Raw genomic sequence first — 24,177 nt, 5'->3', positions numbered from 1 at the left:
ATTTATATACTGTACATTAGGAGACAAATCCGGTATTTAAAAAAAAAAAAAACATTTTGGTCATTGTAGAATTGCATGACCAACAATTTTGAAAAACACTTCTATATGCACACACACAGTAGTTTTCACATGTGAATCGAAATGTTTTGTTTGTTGTTTTACAGGTGTGTCTGCTTCAATGTGACTGAATGAACACGAGATACAGAAAAGTAGAGGAAATGGTCGCACTTTGGGTGGGGGGGGACCATGATCGTGCCTATTGTTTCAATCATTCCGCCAATCCAGCAGCATGGAAAAGCTGACAACTGGCTTCATTACACTGGACCATGTGTGATATATAAACTGCACTTTTCCATTCTTACTGAAACTTCTGCCTCAATGGAGTTAAAGCATGTATGAGTGTGCATTTTGTCTTAAAACTGGAATATTTCTCAACAATTATTTTTATAGTTTCAGGTATTTCAGGTAACTCTCAAACATTGGACCCTTTTGTGCCTGTTAATAACTTGAGGCCACAGAATGACACAGAGCTACTATCATCTCAGTTTTTTTTATGTTGTACAGCTTTCAAAACTACACTTTGAAATGAAAGCTCATCTTGTTGTTGTTTTGTTTGTAAACAGGAAACCTGAGTTTAGGTTGTGTTATTTGCTGTAAAGATGCAGAAACGAACTGGGATTAACACAAAAAGCAACACAAAATGTCATTGAGAGTATGCTGATTAGACATGAATATGAACTTGTCTCCAACCAAATTCAGCCTCAAATTTCTTTGACTGGAAAAAGCTCATTATTGCTTTTTGCCCCATAATACCCCTAAGCTTCTTTCCCCTCCATCTTCATCATTGCGGACCTAAACAAAATTGACAAGTGTTGCATTAATGAGCCAATTTGTCAACAAATATGGAGTGTTGATGAAAAAATATATTGTGATAAAATGACTTATCTACCTTTTAGAAAAAAAAAAATATTTAATATACCGTATTGCCGGTATTTTGTAAATAATACACATTTTGCAATCAATAAAATAAGAGAAGCTCCTTCCTTCCTCTCTGAATTATGTTCACCTGCACTTGGGAGATTCTTAAATATGTTTTACCCCTGGTGACCTATTCACATTAAAAGCCATTTGAGCATTTATTCCACCTTTAGATCCACGGTCTTAAGCACGGTCGTATGGTCTTCAGCACCATACTAGTACATGGATTAAGCACACAAATAGAACAACTCGGGTGCTCTAGTAGATTGTTTGTCTTTCTTGTAATGTTTTTGTTTTTTCCCTAATTGGGCCGCTTTTAGTCTACTAATTTGCAATTAAACTTCACGAATAAACTACTGTACTGCACTTGTAACACTACAACTCACCCAACTCGTAGGTATGTATCACGCACGGGTAGCCTTCTTGCCCAGGATATTGAATACATTTTTGTTATTCTATATCGTTATTGTCCAGCATAAGGTCCATACTAGCCTGCTCTTTGTCCTAACTAGTAGCCCATCCATCCATCCATTTTCTGAGCCGCTTCTCCTCGCTAGGGTCGCGGGCGTGCTGGAGCCTATCCCAGCTGTCATCGGGCAGGAGGCGGGGTACACCCTGAACTGGTTGCCAGCCAATCGCAGGGCACATTGAAACAGACAACCATTCGCACTCACAGTCACACCTACGGGCAATTTAGAGTCTCCAATTAATGCATGTTTTTGGGATGTGGGAGGAAACCGGAGTGCCCGGAGAAAAGCCACGCAGGCACGGGGAGAACATGCAAACTCCACACAGGCGGGGCCGGGGATTGAACCCGGGTCCTCAGACCTGTGAGGCTGACGCTCTAACCAGTCGTCCACCGTGCCAACTAGTAGCCCAACTTTGGCATATACTAGTGGGACAAATACATGTTACAAGTGAGGCAAAACTGTACACGAGTTGACAGATTGGTGTGCTACAAGTAATGCCACAAGTATAATTTTGTCACTGTAGCACGGTTGTCAACTAGTGCACAGGTTGCCTCACTAGTAACATAGTTATCCTATGAGTATGCCCATCCTACTAGTGATGACAAACACTATATAAATGCTCAAACTGCTGTCCATCCATTTTCCGTACCGCTTATCCTCACTAGGGTCGCGGGTGTGCTGGTGCCTATCTCGCCTGGGTACACCCTGAACTGATCGCCAGCCGATCGCAGGGCACAAATAGACAAAACACCGTGCCCCCCACGGCTTGCCATATGAAGTATACAAATCTGTTGGAGGACCCTGTGCGTCGTAGGTCCTGTAGATGGCGCCACTACGTTTTTCCAGTACAACATTGTGGACCAAGTAACACCGGAAACCTCGACGCCAGCAGTCATGGCGTCCTCTGCTGCGACCCGAACTGCATCCAAAGTTGTTAAGCCCATTTTTAGCAGGGATTTGGACGAAGCGAAACGCAGAGTCCGCGAGCTTTACCGAGCCTGGTACAGAGAAGTCCCTAACACAGGTATGTCAGACTATCCTGGCGGATTTTAAGGCACTCTGTCAAGGTCGTGTCTGTTTAGCATATTTGCTATCAGTTCGCCACTGACGCTGCTATCCTACAATATGTGCCTCCGAAGGCATTCAGGCGGCTCTTTTTTTTTTTTTTTTTTAATATATATATATATATCAAAAATATCTTGTTCATATGGTTATGTAAAGTGAGTGCCGTGGTGGCAACAACAATGCACTACCGCGGCAGAGTTCCTTTCGTACGACTTACGAATTTGTATGTACATCAGAACGCAGCCTAATCACTAACCTACATCAATGAGAGAAATTAATTACTGCAGTTAATACACTATGCACAAAAGGTCATTTGTTGTGAATTCACCTCCTACAGAACAAAGGTGCAAAAGTTGATGAAACATTGAACAGTTGCACATGTGCACTCAGACCTTAAGCAACTTTAGCGAATTTCAAATGAAGTTCACCAGGACAGGTTATACTCTATTTTAAGTTCATCCAGAAATTTCAGCCAGCTATCGCTGACCTTCTGTGTGTGGTGTATTTGTATGAAAAACACTAGCATGCCATATGCTCAAACTAGTTCACGGTGTATGTACTGCCGTACGTAACTCTTTTTCCATTTGTTTGTTTTATATTTAAGGTGTGTTTTCCATACAAATAATATAACTAATACTCCGTAAGTGTAGGGTAATAACTATGACGCGTTCCGATTTACGTACATATTCGTAAGCCATGTAAACCGAACTTCGCCATAAACCAAAGACAACCTATACTTACTTTGTCAGGTTTAGCCTCATATTGGCATGGTATGAATTTAGCCTTCACGCTTTAGCCATTTCTCTACTGTTGTTTAATACGTAAACACACTCACCAATTAGTGTTTAACTTGTGGAAATCTTCAATTAAGATGCTGTTTTGTCAGCATATTTTCCTGTGTGTGTGTTTCCACAGTGGCCATGTTTCAGCTGGATATCACAACACAACAGGGCCGAGAAAAAGTGAGGGAGATGTTCAACAAAAACAAACATGTCACAGACCCCCGTCTGGTCGACATGTTGGTCATTAAGGTAAATCTTAGGAGTTTATTTCTTGACCATATCGGATAGGAGACACATTTGGGAGATGTTATCGGTGTTTCCTGTCTACATTTAATGTCACCTGCAGGGCAAAATGGAACTCCAGGAAACCATCCACATATGGAAACAGAAGACACACATTATGCGTTATTTCCATGAGTCTGAGGAACCGCGTGCTACCGATTTCCTGTCCAAATTCTACCGGGGTCATGAACCCTGAACTCCTGTTTACCTTTTTTGCCTGTGTCTACTGTGACAGATCTTCCCTTCTACTGTAAATACACACGTAACATTCACACGCTTGTTTGTCTGTTATTAACGAGGTTTATCGGGATTGTACGGAGCCCCTAAGGGGACAAGAAACGTCTACCTGTCTGTCTACCTGTGAGTAGTATCTTATTTACACACTAGCAAATATGGCTCAGCTATTCTATAGCCTATACGGCTATATTTGTGTGATGAAAGTTTACATCTATACTCACCTTATCTTCTTTTAGTTGGTCGTTGACACTGTCAGGTATATTCCTTGTTTTGAGGAAAGAGAGCAAGTCCTCTTCTGTTGCCATTCTCTCAGCTGACATGCGCAGGAAGCAAGTTGTAAATAAGCTACTTCACGGCTGCCCGAACGCAGGAAGCTACAGCTAGCAGGTAAATAAGCTACCACTCACAGGTAGACATTTCTCGTTCGAATGAGAAACAAGGTTTTTTTCCCCCCAACATGTCCCTTTAGGGGCTCCGTAGGATTGTTATTAAAAGGACCATTAAACAGAAATGTTCTAATTTAAGAGATTCTTACCCTAAATGTAAAATATATAATCCATCAGTTCATTTTCTACAACCCTTGTTCTCATTATGGTTGTGGATGAGCTGAATCCTACCCCAGTGACTTGGACGACAGGCGGGTTACACCCTGGACTGGTTGCCAGCTAATGGCGGGGCACATACACACACGCAAACCGTTCACACTCAGATACACACGTAAGGACGAGTTTTTGCATGAGTTTCATGCATGTTTTTGGAATGTGGGAAGGAGCCAGAGTACCTGGAGAAAATTCACGCAAGCACAGGGAGAACACTAAGGCAGTAACTGAGATTTGAACTCAGAATTGTGAGGCAGATGTGGTAAGCTCTTTGCTGCCTGGAATAAATTACTCAAATGGAAATGATGTGTAAAATGGCATTAGTATTTTAAGCACATTAAGAGAGAGTGTAAAACTACTTTTGATCGTAGAATCGCATGACATTAGTCTTTAACATCATGGACAGACATTTGTATTATTCTTTAAGCCATACAAAGTTAAATTAGATACTTTCATGGTGTTATGAAAATGCAAATGTTGAAGACTCCCACTTCGAGTGATGACCGCTTAAAAAAAAAAAAAAAAAAAAAAAAGCATGTTATCAAAACCTTTAGTACTGCATGCAAAGAGAACAATACAATAGGACTTTTTCGGGATCAATGACAGTCGAAAAAAATCCTGACGAGGGTGAAGGAACTTCGGTAAAGCGGTGACTCCTTCCAGTAGATATGTCAAAAAAAAATCTGTGTGAGAAAGGGGGGAGAACTTAAAACAACAATGAATTGGTCTGTGAAAACAAACAAGGTTTTGTAAGTGTTTTTCCCAACCAGTGTGTTGCAGCACATTAGTGTGCAATAAGAGCTCATCAGATGTGCCGCAGGAAATTATCCAAGTGCACTTAATTGTTATGAAAATGATTCCTTTACTACAAATGTCTTTGTTCATCTATCTATGCCAATGATGATAGCTTTGTGTTCAAATTAACAGGCCCAAATTTCACATCTGTGAAGTACCTTTGTGAGTAGATTTGAGATAAGATCATCAGTATTTATGCATGTAAATACTTTTTGTAACAATGTTGTTTGTCAGTGTAGGTTATGGTATGGGGCTTTTGGGTGAAACGTCAGGACACACCATAACTGCATACATTAAATACTCAATAACCTTTACAGGTGAACTTAATCAGACCTAAAAATAAATAAAAAATAAAAATACATTTTCAACTGCACAGGTCCAACTGGTCAATGTTTCAGTACCTTTTGCAAAACTTGCTCTTTTCTAACAAGGAGCTGAATGGTAAAATTCACAGCAGTTCCCCCCCCCCCCCCCAAGGATGTCCACTTTACCTTTCAGTGACTCTTCCAGTCTGTGTTGCAAGTTTCCGATGATTCTCTGTGGCCACTTCGCTGTGAGGCTTCGTACATCCTGTTTGAAGCCTCACAGTGGCAAGGTACTGCGCTAGTGATCAATTGTTTGTTGTCTTGGTCTCATGATGTCAAAATGTGAACGGTACGATTAATAGGACTGTTTAATTACCTATTATTGTTGAACCAGTACATTTATTAGTCCAGGATCGAACACCCGGTATGAATTCTGCCATTCAAAAATTACTCAAACATTGAACAGTCGGTCATGTGCACTCAAAAGTTTAAAGCAGGTCAAAAGAAGTTTTTGGGTGACTGGTGGCACTGTACGTGCCTTAGCTCAATAAAGGTTGGGAAGCATTGCGTTGGAAAGAGTGTTTGTATTTACGGGGTGTCATTGGACGCAACATCTACCTGGCGACAATGATAGTCTTGATTGGTTCGCTCAGTCGTCGTCATCGTCTTCGGGGACAAAGATGTCGTGTTCCTCCAGTACCTCAGCAAAGTTCTTGCTGATACGAGTCCCCATGTACAAGGAGGGCACCACTACCGCCGCAATCCGCCAGAGACCGAAGGGGGTCTGCTCCCCGGTGTCCCATAACCCACCATAGAAACAACTCGGTTAGTTAACCTCAGTAAAGATGTAAATTGGCGGAGCTTCCTCCGTGGTTGTGTCATTGTTCATTGTGAAACATCCAGTTGCAGTAGCGAAGCTACCAGCCTCGTATGAACACTCACCTTCTTGGGTTTGGGTAGAATGGCCCCGGAAGAGAAGCACGCAGCTGTCCGACACGCTGTCACAGTCTTTGCCGGCGAGACGAAGACGTTTCTGACAGCCGAAACCCAGCCAAGACGACAAAGTGCCGACGCCATGATAAGCAGCAGCGTTTGGATTCCTCCGATTCCTCCACCGCAGCAATGCGGAACAGCCACGTTGAGGACGTAATAGCGCAACAGCGCCACCCAGCGCGAATATAACGCCACTGCAAAGGTTGGTGTGCAAACGCTCACTGGCAACATTAACACGGTTTAATGTTTTGTATTAGTATCCAAAGGGGCAAAGTTAAGTAGAATTACAGGTGTACGTGTTTATAAAAAAAAAAAAAAAAAAAAAAAAAGGAAAATCACTGAGTCAACTCCTGTTCTTCAGAAAAAGTAAACAAGTACAAACTGAAATCTACGAATGTAAAAAATTTTGTGTTGTGTATTATGTGCAATAACAATTCTTGTTTTGATAAAAATGGAAAATTACTGCACACAAAATGTTTCTCTTATTCACTTACATAGTGGTCGTACTGAGAAAAATATAATTAAATGACATGTCGCATGTTAAGTCCTAGCTAGTATTGGGTCAATGTTTAAATTAGCTAATAATTAGAGGTTGAACAATTAATCAACAACTAATCGATGATCAAATGAATCAACTATTTTGATAATCGTCATTGTTTAACTTAAAATTGTCAAAATCCTCAGAATTTCAGGCCTCTCAACAGTAAATAGTCATTGATGTCTGTAGTCTTCTATGAAAGCAGACTGATTATCTTGCAAACATCTGCTTTCACTTTGGCAAAGAATGATTACCATTTTTGCCTATTTTTTGACATTACGTGATGAACCAAACCAGTAACTGAATCATAATTAGTTTTTCATTTTCTGCACTGTCAATTTGAAATAATGTCTTTTTTTAAATAAAGGGTTGGAAGTTTAAGAAAATAGTACTTTATCCGGTTCATCGATTAATTGAAAAAATAATTGATAGATTAATCAATTAATAAGCTAATTGTTAGTTGCAGCCCGACTAATGATAACTGCAAAAAATACTTTGGGTTTTTTTCCCCCGATTATTTTGTTTCCCAAACTAATTGTAGTTGAGCTAATTCACCTATTTGGAGATTTTTGGCGAACCTATCCTCTGTTCTTTGCTGGGAAAAATTCACCTGTTCGAACTATGTTGAAGTGGGTGGAGGAGCTTCATTTAGTCACGCAACAGCCTTGTCTGATAGACAAAGTAGTGCTTTGCCACCAACTTGTGGCACCTATAAGTAATTGTAAACCTTTTGTAGGGTTGTGGCATCAACTTCTCGCAGATTTTCCCTCACACTGTAGACTGAGAATTTTTGAATGGCAGAAATTGGTGTTTGGCTGGTACAAGACAACACATTCACCATGAATCATTCTTGGAGCCACCAACATCAAACAGTTCTCTTAAATGAGGTAATGGATGGGGAATATCATAAATGCTCCCTGGTTCACTTTCCTCCGCGTCGCTGCTGTCCCTGTTTTTATAAGACCCCAAGATACCAATCAATCAAGATCTCACCTGCAGTTGACTTCACCCTTCTCAATTTGTGTCTTTCTTGCATAATGTCGCCAGCAATTTCACACGTTGAAAAAAGAAACAAGACTATATTGAAAAAGTAAAGAGAAGAAGAAAGTGCAGAGGTGAGGTTTTAAATATAGTTTAAGTAAAAAGTTGTTTGAAAATCTTGAATATCTTCTGGTTTGTTTTATTACACTTTTATGCTGACTCTTACTACGTGTTGGTCTGCACAATTACAACATACACTAATTAATTGGAAACTCCATCTATTTTCTCTGGTGCTTATCTTCATTAGGGTTGTGAATGAGCTGGAGCCAATCCCAGCTGATTTTAGGCAAGAAGTGGAGTACATCCTAAACTGTTCGCCAGCCAATCCCAGGGCTCATATAGACAACTTTTCACAGTCACATTCCTACCCTAACGTGCATGTTTTTGGAATGTGGGAGGAAGCCATAGTGTACAGAGACAACCCACACAGGAAGGCTCGAGCCAAGATTCAAACTCCAAGCCTCAGAACTGGGAGGCGGACATGCTAAGCACTCCTCCACCGTGCTGCTCTTTGGAAACTTACGTTGTGTTAAAAAAACAAACAAACAAAAAAAACATCCATGTTGCAGAAAGAATTTATTGTCATATTTGTAGTACAGGAAGTTGCAGCTTACAATAAAATATCGTACTCGTGAGCAGCCAAGTAAGAAAAACCACAGCGTTTAATAATACAAAATATAACGGACATCACCTCAATAAATACTGTACAGCAATCACTATTTACATCCATAGCAACTGTAAATTATCATGTGATCGTTTCAAGGGACTCTAGTGATTCTTTATCTGAGAACATAACACTGGCCATGGAAGAGTTATAAGCATGAAGTAAAACATACACTTCCTTTCATTAAAACAAAGTGCTGTGATCAAGTCCAAACAATCATGAAACATTCAATAAAATCTTAGAAACATCCTTAAAATGACATTTAAATAAATAAAAGTATTTGAGTAAACCTCATAAATAACACCACGACTAAAAAGCAAAACATTTCACATTTAAGTAACAGAAATGAAATACTAATTAAACTAATGAGATGTAAACGGCTTCAAATGAAGCCCTCCTTCGAGCAGTGCTATCCAGTTGTACCTATTTTTGTGGCACAGCATGATAAAAAAACAAAACAAAAACAAAAAAATTCGTGAAGTTGAACAAAATTGGATCCAAACCCAGTATTACATTGATTGTGGTAACAATGCATGCTCACCATAAACAAGGTCAAATAAAATCTTTACTGAAAGGATTTTGACTCCCTCACCTGATGTTTGAAGAACAAGTGTCTGTAGAACTTGTCGAGCTCAAACATGTCAAGGTTTAAGAGTTGTCCCAGTTTTGTTACGCTCGCCTAATGTGACCATTTGTCCTTTTGCGATGGCTGCGCGGAGCCTCATGTTCTTCACTATGTGAGCGGCGGGCTTCGAGTCGGGTGTCGGCCGCGAGGACACGGTGATGTAGGACGCATCTTTCTGGCGCTCCTCGTAACTCACTAACAGAAAGGATGCAAGAGAACGTACCATCGATTAACTCCTTACACAGACTGCATACGACGTGTCCGACAAGTTCCAGAATTGGTGTCACAAAACAATATATCTCTGACCCAAACTACAAACTAAGCAGTTTCCCCCTTCAGTGTGGGCCAGACGATCGAACAGCATGTCTACAAAAAGATCCTGCACTTCACCATGACAACGTGCCTGCTCACAATGTATTGAGCCTCTCATAGTTCATCGCCGTATTGGAACAACCTCTCTACTTACTGACCTGGGTCTGGACAACCTCAAGATGGCCGTGATGATGGAGCTGCAGAGGATCTGAAAAGAATCTTTCCAGGAGTGCATGAAGGCGTGGTAGCATTTATTCATATAGTAGCATTTATTGTCAGTCCTCAATAAAATAAATAATACTAATAAAGTGTGTCAGACTCCGCGGGAATTACTTGAGAGGGGGAAATTTGTAGCTTGGATTTCAAATATATCATTTGTGAAAGCAGTCCTGGAACTATTTTTGACACACCGAGTAGAATGTCAGGGGTTCTCAAAATTTTTGGTTCAGAGACCCGTTACAGGCAAGAGATTTTCAGTGGGCTCGCTCATAATCCGAACACCAGTTAAACATAACCACCATGTGTACCATAGCCCTCAATTAAATGTTGCCTATTAGAGATGGAAAAAAAGTCAATGTTATGATAAATTCATATTGTTTATAGAGAAAAAAAAAATTATGTTATGAGAATGATGTATATGTAAGAAAGACTTGATTCAAACTCTTCTTTAAAACAACAACACTATTTTGTCATGGTGAAAAATCATAATCTTATGAGGGGTTTTTTTTCCGAAAAGAAGGTCATAATATTTTGATATGTCAAATTTTATTCAGGGAAGAGTCATATTTTAACAAGTGAATTAAAAAAATACAACTTTATTGTTCCAATATTACACCTTTAAAAATGGGGAAAAAAAGGAATTACATTTTCTAAAATTCTTGATGAAAAAATTAGGACTATATTCTAGGAAGAATATGCCTTTTGTTCTCAAAAAAGGGATTTCTTGTTCTTAGAAAAAAACATTTATTCATGCAAGGATTATCAGATTTATGTTATGTTATTTTTCCTCAAATATGCATACAATAAATATGTACTTTAAAAAAACAAAACAAATATAAGACATATTTTATTGCAAATAAATTTGTGGACCCCCAATCTAAGGCTGGCTTAGATGACAGCAAACTCTGCCTCGTACCTGCAGCGGCGACTGCAGTATCTGTGGTACTGGCCAGCTCCAGCAGGATTGTTGGATAAGCAGGGTGCAACAGGAAGAGCTTCCTGATGAATGGCTCTGCTGCCGCAACACCCAGAGCCACCTGTTTGGAGAGTGAAAGAAAAAATGCATTCTATTCACTAAATATGTCCTTAATGATAATAATGCTCAGTTTTACTTACACTGTCAGGGAAGTATTGATTTAACAATGTTTATTATCGTCGTTGTAGTTTGAAGTGGTGTAGAGCTGTGCTGCATAATATTGGGAGCCATTTATATTCTCATGCAACCAAATAAAGTAAAATCAGAAACACCTCACGATGCAGTTATTATTCTCATTCGATTGTGCAAGTGTACTCGATGCTGTGGATGCTTTGTGTATAGGAGTTGAGTCTATCTACTGTATTGGAACCAATCCAATTTGTATGTTTTGGGGTTTTTTTTGGGCTCAAAAAGCTTCTTCTCTTGGCAGACTCACAGTTGCCTTGGTGATATTCTTCTGTCCAGTGATTGGCTCGCTGGCCCAGAAGACAAAAGCTGATAAGCCAGTCGAAGTGGAGACCGCTGCTGTTTCCAAAACAAGACGGGGGCACACAAACTGTGCCGTCCAGAGAGGACGGCCATTTGCCCCATCAATCACCTGCGCCTGAGTCAATGAACAAATTGGGTAAACAAACATGCAGGCTTAAACCATAAAGACATATTATTCCATTTTAACATAACTGCTGAAAAAGAGAAGGTAAACCACATCTGTGCAGTCAGGCCTTGCATTACCTTCATAATGCCGTTTGCAGAGTGCTGAAAGAAAAGATCGAGGATTCCGTCATCATTAAAGTGTCCTGGAGTTGGTTGGCTGTGACAGATAAGGACACATTTAACAGAGACTGTACCACTAGTGCCGGACTGCAAATTAATTCTCCTACAACTGCGGGTCGGTACCTGTGTATAGGGGCAGAGTTAAATGTCCACTGTTTGCGTACATCCCTGTGTCTGAGCACAGATATTTTGCTGGAGCCGTACACCTAACAACCAGTCACTCTTGCTGGAATTCATGTTAGAGACTGTGTCCAGGTTGTTGTGGCAGGTGCCAAAACCGGCCACTAGGGGCAGCAAGAACGTCACACGCTCAGACCCTCTAAGAAAAAACAACAACAATGAGATTAGATTGCATTGTCTGTTCATCATGCTCGCCCTGGAACTGATACTGATTGCTATCCATCCATTTTCTATAGCGCTTAAACTCATTCTAGTTGCAGGTGACCTGTAGTCTATCCAAGTAAATCCTGGATGCTCGCCTGTCAATTTATAGTCTTCAATGTACCAAACATACTGCACGTTTTTGGAATGTGGGAGGATGCTGGAATACCCGAAGAAAACCCACACAAAGAACCCGAAAGCTCCACATAAGAGGGCCTAAGATTTGAAGACAGGTCCTTTTCAATGTCAGGAAGGTGTGCTAAGCACTGTTTCATTGTACTGCTCACTGATTACCAAGAGTGTGAAAGTGATAATTCCTTGCATTTGCCATGCATACAATTACTTATTAAATATTAGGTGGTACATTAAATTAATGACATACTAATAAAAATGAGACAATGAGTGCAGTTCAATACGATACATTGTTAAAAATATTAATTCTTCAAGATTGTCCACCATAGCGGAGTATTATAATTTTTTTAAAGACAACATTTTCAATACAGCTTGTACCGGATGTCCTTGCTAAGGTGTACCTAATGTTGTGGTGAGTCGATGCAGTTATGTTCTCTCACGCGCATTATTGTTATTTTAAATGTTTGGCTTTCGAGATTCTTCCCTAAAATGTAGATCAAATATGTTTAAATCTTTGATTTGTGTACTATGAAAAGTGCACATACATAACAGCAACAACAACCACATGCATTGACTCCGAAACTGTAACTTATTAACTGAAATGTGCCTTTAACATACGAGATGCTTTTGCTCTGTTGGGCTGCATGTTGTTGCTAAGGCCAACCTGAAAATGTGTATAAAGGAGGAGGAATTTGTTTTCTTCAGTCCCTCCCACAAAGGATCCTTCCTTCTTAGTGTCGGAGTCATTGGTAACTTGCTTGTAGCACAGATGTAAAGATCCCGCAGTGAGATGGCCACGACATTCCCTGCGGAAACAGACACATTGGTCACGTCAAATATGTCTAATGCATTTCCAACTCCTGTCAAGCCATAGAATTGTTGCATAATTATACTTATTGGGTCGGGGATCTTGAACATATAGTTGGTATTCTTCGTTTACCTAGGCCAAACAGGATGTAGGGTGCCCCCTGTTGTGTCACATGCAGAAGAGGACCAATCAGATTCCCTTGTCCAGTGAGGTTGAACGACACCGACTGTCCGAGTGTCGCTCCAGTCAGGCCAGAAATTAAAGTCAAGGAGAGATCCAGAGCCTGAAAGTGAACACAAAACTATGTAGTCAGTGAGTGCCAAACAGCCTGGAGACCTGATCTGTTCACTTATGTCTCATCTGCCAATAATGCCCTGTTACCATCCTACTGCAGGCAGTGGAACTAAATTATTCATGTGTTGTCATATAGCTGGAGGAATTCAATGTACATGGAAGAACACTCAAGTTTTCAATCATTGTAATATTTCAAATTACTTTATTCAAACTCTTCTCTTTTTGTATGTCTGGCTGATTGGTGCAAAGATGTTTGAGGAGCAATCAAAATAGGTACATCTTTGATGACTACAAAGCTCCAATCATTCGTTTCTGGGTGATACTAGCAATGCAGTCGGATTACAATGATACATGTAAAGCCAGCTGCCCACCAAGCAACACCACAGAGCGAGACAGATGTGGACAATCACAAAAAAATTACAGTCAGTGACTTTCCCTCGCACACCAACCATCTCGCTCCAACAAAAACATGCAACCCCGGCGCCTTTATCAGGAAAGCAGCGTTTTTTTTCTTGAACCACAAGTAACATAGCGCGATTGTCAAAGAAAAAGTGCATTGCTCTGGCTGCTGTAGCTATACTGTATTTCTGTCGGCAGAGAATACAAAGAAAGGAAGGGGCAACAAGAAAGTAGAGACTGGATATTTGAGAGGCTGCTGGCAATGATATCCCCATTCATAAAAATTCTCCATCACGCTGCGCTTTTTAGTCACATGAATATGTTTGCAGTTTAAGTAAAAAAAATAAATAAATTTATATATATATATATATATATATATATATATATAGAGAGAGAGAGAGAGAGAGAGAGAGAGAGACAATATTTTTGATGCATTTGGTTGCGTCACTCGGTGTGGGGCTGGTTAAAGGTGTCTCGTGCACCGTGTATACTGTTTGTGTGTGTTTGTGTAAGGGAAGTCAAATTGAAAATGGTTGCACCTCATTGGCAGGCAGGGTGGCTATGAGCAGATCTGGGACTGAGTCTCCCTGAAGATCCGGGAGTAACACTGCCTGCGATTCAATGTTCCTCAGCAGCACGGACCACAAGTTCTTCCCTGTGAAGGGAAAGAAAACTTTGGACAAAGTGCTTTTTTTTTTTTTTTTTTTTTTATACAAATTGGTTTTGGATGCTTCGACTACAGGAAGTGAAAAGAGAAAAACATTTGCAGTTCCCAATCCCAACAAGACTGTTTTCCTCTCACCAGTGGTGCCATTGACAGCCATGATGATAGACTTCCCAATGAGGAGACACACAGGTAATGGCTTAGTGCTGAGCTGGAGGCCACACTGGATGTACATGACAGACTCCCACATCGCTTTCCTCCATAGTAGCTGCCCAGTAGCACCAGAGAGAACCACAGCGCTGTAAACTGGTCAGACGACAGTGACAGGTCATTAGAGCCAACGGGACATGTCCAAGTAAAGCAGTCAAAACGTATCAGGATTCACCCTACTTTCGTTCCCTTGTGTGGGATGTGTGTCATTGGTCCACTCAGTCACACTGAGTAGCACATCATCCACTGAATCGCCATCGACATCCCATAATGCAAGTGCAGGTGGAATCACACCTAGATAGAGGAAAACATCAATATGGCAATTTTTAAAAATCGACTGTATGTAGTCCTGATTAGATGGTCAAGTATTAATTTGTTCTAAAACATATCTTAACTGAAATTAATACTCTCTTATTCAAAGGTCATTGCTTTTTGTGAGCGGACATAAACATAATAAAAAGCAATAATGCTCCAATATAATTTACACTGTCAGAGAGGTTGTAATTTAACAGTTTATGATTGTGGTTGTAGTTTGAACTGTACTGCAATTATAATGAGACTTGTTCTGAATATTCTTGGCTCACTCATGTAACTAATATTAGACAATAAGTAAAAAATACCTCTCAGCTCGTAGTCCATATCCATGAAGGTTGATAAAAACATTATATATCCGCGACAATCAGACAAAATTTTTGTATTTTCTCTCCATTCCGATCACGGTCAGCAAAGGCCCAATTGTCGGGTGTCTCTGAAAGATTATCCAAACCGATTATCCTGTGGTGTGGGGTGTGTTTTTTCCTCCCCGGTCTCCGAAAACAATAAGGAATGGCAATCATAAATATCAAACCTGTTCAATATTTATGATTGCATATCATGTGTGTAGTCAACACAGAGGTCAGTGATTGTAACGTCAAAGCCAATTACAAAGCCAGCTAAAGCTTGCGCTGTTATCAGACGCAACTCGAGGAGCAACTGGTTGTGTTGAGAGTTTAAATTCATTGTTCTTCCAGGTCATTCTCTACAATACAAATCACAAGGAAAAGGGGTTTGCAAATGCAAGGCATTTATCTGATAAGCTGAGGTTAACGTACCTTCTTGTATTTCTTCAACTACTATTGTTACTAATATTTCTTCCTCTTTGTTTATTCCGGCAGTCTGGATGCCAAAGGTCAGTCTTGGTATCATATGTGTGGTGTGTTGTCACCATACATCACACACTATAAAAGCTCGAAGTGATGTTCTCCTCCTCACTGAGTTCAGTCCCTCACATTTTAAAAATGGGTAAAGATGTTAAACATTTGGTATGTGTGTGTAGCCCACTTTCGTGCGAGTACACTTGGCAGAGTTGCTCTATTTGTTTTGTAAAATGGAACATTTGGAATAGAGGACACAGTTCCCAGTCACTTTCATACAGTGTAATTAAAGTCAATAGGAACCTCACACTTCAAACTTCCTTTCTTGTATTTTGTTTCAGGTAACATTTGGACAGATGCCAGACCATCAGCATTTGACAGCTTAAGCTTTGCAGTTTTTGTAATCATCCCCTTGCCCGTGGCTCACCAATGAACATTTTAGCAGCATTGCAAAATAGCAACCTGGAAAGACGTTTTCCTGTCCCCAGATTCAGTTTGAGAAACTTCAGAAGTGTCACACTGCTCCAATACGTAGGAGAACTTACACCATCCATGGCAAGTTTCTCGAAACAGGATCTGTTTTTGACAAAAACCACTCAGCAGAAGGCTTGCTGCTATGACCAATGGGGAAAACAGAACTCCTACAGCATGTTTTTGAGCAAAAAACCCAGAGAAAGTCTATCTGGAGGGCTGCACTGGAACTCAGCATCAACAAAAGCTCCTTTCAATGCTTTGGAGAGTGATAAAGCTTGAGCCGTAACGACCTCAGGTTGTTCAAAGGCTTCAAGCAGAAGATTGTGACAACCCGAGCTCCATCACTCTCCGAGCCGTGCACTGAATCAAGCATCTGTTGAGGCTTGGTTCCTGTACAGCCCGCCGGGTAGACTGTGTCTAGTTTTGTATGAATGCCTACAATAAGAATTCAGTGTTTTCATCAATGGTGGTAGATAGCATGAAGCGTACTACACGTTGCAGCAGTGCGATGGCCGTAAAGCTTCTCAAAATGGCACGGAACTGCAGTCGGGGACAGAAAAACTTCTTGCCAGATGGCAATTTTGCAATGCTGCTCCAATGAAAATTGGTGCGACATGGGCAAAGAGTACCGATTGGCCTCACGTCACGAATGATATCTGAAACGAAATCGAAAAAAGGAAATGTATGGTGACTTTTATGACACCCTGTAATATACAAATAGAGTTAACTATTGTTCTGTTACCTCCTGCATCCCCCAGTGCTATCTCCCATTGTGGCCTCTTTGCCAGTGCTCCCTTCTGACAGGGAATCAGGAACGCACAAAGCAGCACAAGAAGCATGGCACAGACTAGAGGCACCAGGAAAAGGGATGTCCGCACAGCATTCTTCCTCCTCATCCTCTTCTCTTCTTCATCAGTCCCGTGAACCCTCAGTCTAGATCCACCCAGCTGGTCCCTGTCCTCCCTCAATGGGCTCCAGTACTGCCCGCCTTTCATGTCATCTCGGTCCTGCTGGGATTTGCTGGGGAGCCGCTCTCTCCATTCGTCCTCATCATCCTGTGCCTCGTCACCGGCAGCCACGAGTCGTCCGGCTCTACCTCCCCGCAGCTTTGTGGTGACGCCGCCGTGGAAGGTGTCCCGGCCCAAACCGTTTCGGGGATAGTTAAGGACGAGATCGTCCTCTTCGCTCTCGTCCTCGCTGTCCGCTTGTGTGAGTGGGTCGTACTCCCCCAGCTCCGAGCCCTTTTTCCCTACACACACACACACACACACACACACGCTGCTCATGTCTTGCAATAGTAGTTTGAATTTGGGTTTCTGATCACTCCAGCCCCATTATGTCCATCCATTCATCCATTGTCTTCCGCTTATTCGAGGTCGGGTCACGGGGTCAGCAGCCTCAGCAGGGAAACCCAGACTTTCCTCTCCCCAGCCACTTCCTCTAGCTCTTCCGAGGGGATCCCGAGGCGTTCCCTAGGCCAGCCGAGAGACATAGTCTCTCCAGCGTATCCTGGGTCGTCCCCGGGGTCTCCCAGACCCCCTCTATGCCTCGGCTACGCCTAGAAATTCTGTTCATAAGAGTTATGAACAGAATCGGTGACAAAGGGCAGCCTTGGCGGAGTCCAACCCTCACTGGAAACGAGTCCGACTGACTGCCGGCAATGCGGACCAAACTCTGACTCCGGTCGTACAGGGACCGAACAGCCCGTACCCCAGGGGGTTCGGTACCCCATACTCCCGAAGCACCCCCGACAGGACTCCACGAGGGAAACGGTCGAATGCCTTCTCCAAGTCCACAAAACACATGTAGACTGGTTTGGCGAACTCCCATGCACCCTCAACGACCCTGCCGAGGGTGAAGAACTGGTCCACTGTTCCACGGCCAGAACGAAAACCACACTGCTCCTCCTGAATCTAAGATTCAACTTCCTGACGGACCCTCCTCTCCAGCACCCCTGAATAGACCTCAACAGGGAGGCTGAGGAGTGTGATCCGGTCCCCCTTCTTAAAAAGGGGGACCACTACCCCAGTCTGCCAATCCAGAGGCACTGTCCCCGATGTCCACATGATGTTGCAGAGGCGTGTCAACCAGGACAGTCCTATAACATCCAGAGCCTTAAGGAACTCCGGACGAATCTCATCCACCCTCCACCGAGGAACTTTTTAACCACCTCAGTGACGTCAACCCCAGAGATAGGAGAGCCCGCCTCAGATACGTCTTCAAAGTATTCTCCCCACCGATTCACAACGTCCCGAGTCGAGGTCAGCAACGCCCCATCCCCACTATACACAGTGTTGGTGGTGCACTGCGTCCCCCTGCCTGAGACGCCGGGTGGTGGACCAGAATTTATTCTAAGCCGTCCGGAAGTTGTTTTCCATGGCCTCACCGAACTCCACCCACGCTTGAGTTTTTGCCTCAGTGACCATCAAAGCCGCATTCCGTTTGGCCAGCCGGTACCCATCAGCTGCCTCAGGAGTCCCACAGTCCAAAAAGGCCTGACTCCTTCTTCAGCTTGACGGTCGGCAGCCTCGGCAATAGCGGCGCGGGTCCACCGTGACTCAATGTTCCCCGCCTCCCCTGAGACATGGGTGAAGTTCTGCCGGAGGTGGGAGTTGAAACTCCTTCTGACAGGGGATTCTGCCAGACGATCCCAGCAGACCCTCACAATACGTTTGGGCCTGCCACGTTGGACCGGCATCTTCCCCCACCATCGGAGCGAACTCACCACCAGGTGGTGATCAGTTGACAGCTCTGCCCCTCTTTTCACCCGAATGTCCAAGACATGCGGCCGCAAGTCCGAGGACACGACGAACGCCGACCTAGGGTGTCCAGGTGCCAAGTGCACGTGGGGGCACCCTTATGCTTGAACATGGTGTTCGTTATGGACAAACCATTATGAGCACAGAAGTCTAATAACAGAACACCATTCGGTTTCTGATCGGATGGGGTTCTGTTCCTCCCAATCACGCCCTTCCAGGTCTCACTGTCATTGCCCACGTGACCATTGAAGTCCCCCAGCAGAACGATGGAGTCCCCAGCAAGAGCGCGCTCCAGCACCCCCTCTAAGGACTCCAAAAAGGGTGGGTACTCTGAACTGCTGTTTGGTGCATAGGCACAAATAACAGTCAGGACCCGTCCCCCCACCCAAAGGCGGAGTGAGGCTACCCTCTCATCCACCCCGGTGAACCCCAATGTACAGGTGCCGAGCCGGGGGGCAATAAGTATACCCAAACCTGCTCGGCGCCTCTCACCATGAGCAACTCCAGAGTTGAAAAGAGTCCAAACCCTCTCAAGAGAACTGGTACCAGAGCCAAAGCCGTGTGCGGAGGCGAGCCCGACTAGATCTAGTCTGAACTTCTCAACCTCACACACCAGCTGCCAGAGAGGTGGCATTCCACATCCCTAGAGCCAGTTTCTGTAGCCGGGGATCGGATCGCCAAGGTCCCCGCCTCCGGCCACCGCCCAGCTCACACTGCACCCGACCCCTATGGCCCCTCCCACGGGTGGTGAGCTCATGGGAAGGGGGACCCACGTTACCCTTTCGGGCTGTGCCCGGCCACCAGGCGGTGGCCGGGCACATCTTGATCCATTTAATGTATTCTTCATAGGGGTTTTGGGAGCCGTGCTTTGTCTGGTCCCTCACCTAGGCCCTGTTTGCCATGGGTGACCCTACCAGGGGCGTGAAACTCCCAAACAATTTAGCTCCTCGGATCATTGGGACACACTAACCCCTCCACCACGACAAGGTGACGGCTCAAGGAGAGGACCCATTATGTCAAAATGTAGATATAATGGCACAGACTGATGTAATGAAATACATTTACTGGAACTGTAGTGATTCAAATGATTCACCTGATAATTAACATAGTCAGTACAGTGAACCCTGCAATTCAAGGTGGATAGGAACAAGGGCTTCTCAAGATATTGTTTAAGCATCGTCATCGCAATTTATGTGTGTGCATTAGTCACACTGCAGGGTCCTGTGCAATGTTGATGTATTGATTATGCAGTCAATCAACTGGAATATTAATGAATAAATAAGTGACCATCAGAGGGACCTGGTTGGACATTCTAATAAGATTAGCACCGATGTTACAGTAAATTATAACCGATCAAACAACACACACGGAGCAGCCCAGAGTGTTATATACTTATTTTTATGTATGATAACTATTAATGAGGACACAGGCTGAATTTACTGTACCTCTCTTCAGAATGTGACGTACAAACTCTTGTCGCACATGATTACACTTGGGGGGAGAGGCACGGCATTATTGAAGGGACAAAGTTCAAGTGGACGCAACGTGTTTGGCTTTAACTAATGCACTCAAATATAGAAATACTAATGCATATGGTAAAACATACGTGTAAAATAACAGATTTGATTCAAAACAAATAGTGTTAGGAATGTGCTAATGACCACAGTATAACTGGGTATGAAAAGAAATGTTTTTAACTTGATGTGTGGCTGGACTATTGCTCAATACTAGAAGTGCATTTAAATACAGGTAGATTTCATACAAATGACTCCGTATACTTTTGTGCTCTAATGAGCATAATTTTTCTGGAAAGGGAAAGCGAGAAAAGTGTGCTGGTCTTCATGTTACATGTAAATTTGCAATGTCATTTTTTTCCCCCAGTATCGTGCAGCCCTAATAGGCCGCGAATACAGAAAATCTGCGAGGAATTGTTGGCCAGCGACCAGTTCAGGGTGTACCCCGCCTCTCGCCCGAAGATAGCTGCGATAGGCTCCAAGCACGCCTGCGACCCTAGTGAGGAGAAGCGGTACGGAAAATGGATCCATTCAATTTTCAACCTCTCTAAATGAATGATTGATAAAACTTTTTGCTCGCTTATGCTTATTGTAAAGTAAACTACAATTCTAGTAAATAATGTAATGAAGCCTTGATGCACTAATCATGTTCTCATTATCCTCAACTTTGTCAGAGAAAACAAGTTGACTTTAGAGAAATAAATAATGAGGTGATTAAATACAGAGAGAGGTTAAAAAAAATTAAAAATATGTGGTTTCAAGTCATACTTGCCTGACCAAATTACTCTCCAGGTTACCATAGCCACACAAAATGAGATTTCAAAAGACCACAATATATTCTTAAATATTATAAATAGCTACTGTATATGAAATGTTAATCCTTTTAATTTATTCACCAATACATTTTAAGTGCAGTGAATTAAACTACAGCATTAACTTATTGTAAATATCAATTATCAACAATTAAATCTGTCTTACTTACCAGAATAAACATCAATCCCGTTTTAACATCCATCCATCCATCCATTTTCTGAGGCGCTTCTCCTCACTAGGGTCGCGGGAGCGCTGGAGCCTATCCCAGCTATCATCGGGCAGGAGGCGGGGTACACCCTGAACTGGTTGCCAGCCAATCGTAGGGCACATAGAAACAAACAACCATTCACACTCACATTCAAACCTATGGGCAATTTAGGTTCTTCAATAAACCTACCATGCATGTTTTTGGGATGTGAGAGAAAACCGGAGTGCCTGGAGAAAACCCACGCAGGCACGAGGAGAACATGCAAACTCCACACAGTCGGGGCCGGGATTTGAACCCCGGTCCTCAGAACTGTGAGGCAGACGATAAGACCAGTCGTCCACCGTGCCGCCCCCTTTTAACTTATGAACTTAAATTACTATCCCAATTCTAATTAACTGAAATTGTATTTAGATTCCTACAAAAACATGAGTAAATTAACATGATGATATACAGTGCTGTGAAAAAGTTTATTATTTTTTAAAATTGTTTCCACTTTAATGTTTAAGATCAAACAAATGTTAAGTATCAGAAAAATATACCCCAAGTGAACTTAAAATGGTGTTTTTAAATGGTGATTTCATTTATTGAAGAAAAAAATATTCAAAGTTACCTGGCCCTGTGTGAAAAAGTAATGGCCCCCTAAACCTAATAACTGGTTGGGCCAGCCTCGGCAACAACAACTGAAATCAAACGTTTTCTATCATGAGTCTTTTACATCTCTGTGCAAATATTTTGCTTCAATTCAGCCTGAGGTCACAAACTAATGGCTGAACATTCTCCTTCAGAATTGTCTGTTAAAGATCAGGATTCGTGGTTCCATCAATCACAGCAAGTTGTCCAGGTCCTGAAGTAGCCAAGCAACCCAAGACCATCACGCAGCCACCATGTTTGACTGTTGGTATGATGCTTTTTTTTTTTCTGAAATACTGTGCTACATTTACGCCAGATGTAACGAGACATACACCTTCCAATAAGTGTACCATGTTTTCTCCATGTGAGGATAATGGCTCTCCCTATAGTTCACTCGAATCCTAAAGCTTTACAAATGACTTTTGTAACCCTTTCCAGACTGATAGATGTCAATTACTTTATTTCTCGACTGTTCTGGAATTGTTTTTGTTTGTTTCACGGCACTGTATTTCTGTCCTGTCCTTTGCACATTGTTGTTGTTCTTTTAGCTGTATGAGGAGGACAGAAAAAAATCGAAGAAATACATTCAGGACTAATTAGGAACTCAATAAACACATGAACTTTGGTAAGAAAAAATAATCAGTTTTCATGAGGTTTAAATTGCATGGGGTCAAGTTGACTTGAAAAAACACCGATGTGTGCAGCAACAATGTGCACAGGAAAGGACTCGCTCAAATATATTCATCCATTTAGGTTGCAGGTGAGCTGGAGTCTATCCCAGTTTACTTTGGGGGAGAGAGTGGGTACTTCAGGCAATCGCAGACATACAAAACAACCCTTCTTACCTAAAGACAATGCATTTGGAATACCAGGAGTAAAGTTGCACGGAAAGACCAAGTCCCAGATCTGAACCGAGTAACCTCAGAACCGTACGATGCGCTCTCGGGTCGGGTGTGAGGATGTGGTCTGGGGGTTAACTTTAGCTAGCAGCCTGCTAGCAGGCAGAAGACACGCTTATAAGGGAAAATTAGCGAGCACTTTCAAACATATGTTTGGACATATGTTCATGATGTGTACCCCAAGTTAGTGTATGACACCGTTTTGGGAAAAACGTGCTAAAACATTTACGGCGCGCCTGAGGGATGCTAATTCAGTAAGTGACACGTCAAAATGACCGATTTGCATGTCGGATGCGACATACTCCCTATTGTTCTCGGCAATTATCTTTATAATATATAGCACTAAACGTCACGTTTAGAGTTCAAATTTCGGTGTTTGCATCTTACCGGGTAGTTTGAGGGCGCGGGACAAGGCTGCTGCCATTTCTGTTCGAGCGGATCTGCAGCACAGCGGTGATGAGCTGCTGGAGCCTGGAGGGGCGACAGTCCGACCCCGATGCGCTTGGATCAGTGCATGCCCAGTTGCATCACGGGAGTTGGAGTGTGTCGCGTCCATGCGTCCATTAACGGTCAGGCCTATTTCTAATGGACGTATTCTACCTTCTGTAGGTGATATCTCATAAAACACCGTTTTTTATAACTACGATGGTTGAATGTTTATGACGCGATTGTTAGGGGACTAGGCTGGTTTGAATTATTTTTTTATACCTATTTTCAAGCAGAAAATTGAATGGATGACATGCTTTATTACTGTATACGGAGGCATGTAATATGTAGTAGTATGACATTTTCAACTAATGTACTGTATTTTCTCATTAAAAATATTTGTTAATTGTTCGGGAAATGTACAAGGTGGTAATGTAATACAGGGGTGTCAAACGTAAAAATGAAACGCCACCTTGAATCTTTTTTACACATAAATAATTTGTCTCATTTTTAGGAATTGAAGGATGCCATTAAGTGCAACAGTAACAATATGAATTAAGAGTGTTGTATCGTATTACTTTTTTTTTTTTTTTAACAAATGGCTAGCCATGACTTCCGTTAGCCAGAAGAGGAGCTGCACTCTGTTTTTTTTTATGTACATGGTGCATAGCTAGAGCGCCAGAGAGACAGTTACACTGACAGTTACACTGTCTCTCTGGCGCCCCTTAATTAATATTCTTAGTCTATGTGAGTAACGCAATAGAAGACAAAAAACACA

At 42.3% G+C, this 24,177-nt stretch overlaps 4 protein-coding genes across 4 annotated transcripts in view; 2 read left to right on the top strand and 2 right to left on the bottom strand.

Annotated features, from left to right (window-relative positions):
* The window catches only part of LOC133414788 (uncharacterized), a 28,688-nt gene extending 27,645 nt beyond the window's left edge, over nucleotides 1–1,043 (top strand). Inside the window, 1 exon segment of the mRNA XM_061700413.1 lies at nucleotides 165–1,043. The gene's annotated coding sequence lies outside the window, so the exon portion shown is untranslated.
* Nucleotides 1,044–2,279: 1,236 nt separating this feature from the next.
* Nucleotides 2,280–3,849, top strand: ndufa6 (NADH:ubiquinone oxidoreductase subunit A6). Its single transcript, XM_061700626.1, has 3 exons — nucleotides 2,280–2,472; nucleotides 3,429–3,544; nucleotides 3,642–3,849. Exons 1-3 carry the CDS (start codon nucleotides 2,343–2,345, stop codon nucleotides 3,771–3,773), a joined length of 378 nt encoding a protein of 125 aa, XP_061556610.1. The 5' UTR covers nucleotides 2,280–2,342; the 3' UTR covers nucleotides 3,774–3,849.
* Nucleotides 3,850–6,162: 2,313 nt separating this feature from the next.
* Nucleotides 6,163–6,737, bottom strand: LOC133415101 (essential MCU regulator, mitochondrial-like). The gene is made up of 2 exons (XM_061700928.1): nucleotides 6,456–6,737; nucleotides 6,163–6,297 (listed from the first exon to the last, which is right to left on the bottom strand). Exons 1-2 carry the CDS (start codon nucleotides 6,735–6,737, stop codon nucleotides 6,163–6,165), a joined length of 417 nt encoding a protein of 138 aa, XP_061556912.1.
* A 1,907-nt stretch (nucleotides 6,738–8,644) lies between these two features.
* Nucleotides 8,645–23,529, bottom strand: fam234b (family with sequence similarity 234 member B). The gene is given in 14 exon segments (XM_061700625.1): nucleotides 8,645–9,392; nucleotides 9,394–9,569; nucleotides 10,822–10,942; nucleotides 11,318–11,485; nucleotides 11,614–11,692; nucleotides 11,779–11,861; nucleotides 11,863–11,974; nucleotides 12,833–12,974; nucleotides 13,109–13,259; nucleotides 14,209–14,324; nucleotides 14,472–14,639; nucleotides 14,724–14,837; nucleotides 16,893–17,399; nucleotides 23,361–23,529. Coding segments are annotated over 14 exon segments (2,184 nt in total). The 3' UTR covers nucleotides 8,645–9,314.
* Nucleotides 23,530–24,177: the final 648 nt, after the last annotated feature.

The sequence above is a fragment of the Phycodurus eques genome, chromosome 16, assembly GCF_024500275.1.
Source record: "Phycodurus eques isolate BA_2022a chromosome 16, UOR_Pequ_1.1, whole genome shotgun sequence".
Classification (NCBI taxonomy): Eukaryota; Metazoa; Chordata; class Actinopteri; order Syngnathiformes; family Syngnathidae; genus Phycodurus; species Phycodurus eques.
This window is presented reverse-complemented; position numbering and strand designations above follow the sequence as displayed.

Bases quoted from the DNA above. Each gene is read 5' to 3' on its own strand.
- ndufa6 (XM_061700626.1), top strand. From the start codon at position 2,343: ATGGCGTCCTCTGCTGCGACCCGAACTGCATCCAAAGTTGTTAAGCCC. The intron at 2,473-3,428 runs GTATGTCAGACT...GTGTTTCCACAG, and splicing joins CAGAGAAGTCCCTAACACAG to TGGCCATGTTTCAGCTGGAT. The intron at 3,545-3,641 runs GTAAATCTTAGG...TGTCACCTGCAG, and splicing joins TCGACATGTTGGTCATTAAG to GGCAAAATGGAACTCCAGGA.
- LOC133415101 (XM_061700928.1), bottom strand. From the start codon at position 6,737: ATGTTGCCAGTGAGCGTTTGCACACCAACCTTTGCAGTGGCGTTATAT. The intron at 6,298-6,455 runs GTGAGTGTTCAT...ACCGGGGAGCAG, and splicing joins TTCTACCCAAACCCAAGAAG to ACCCCCTTCGGTCTCTGGCG.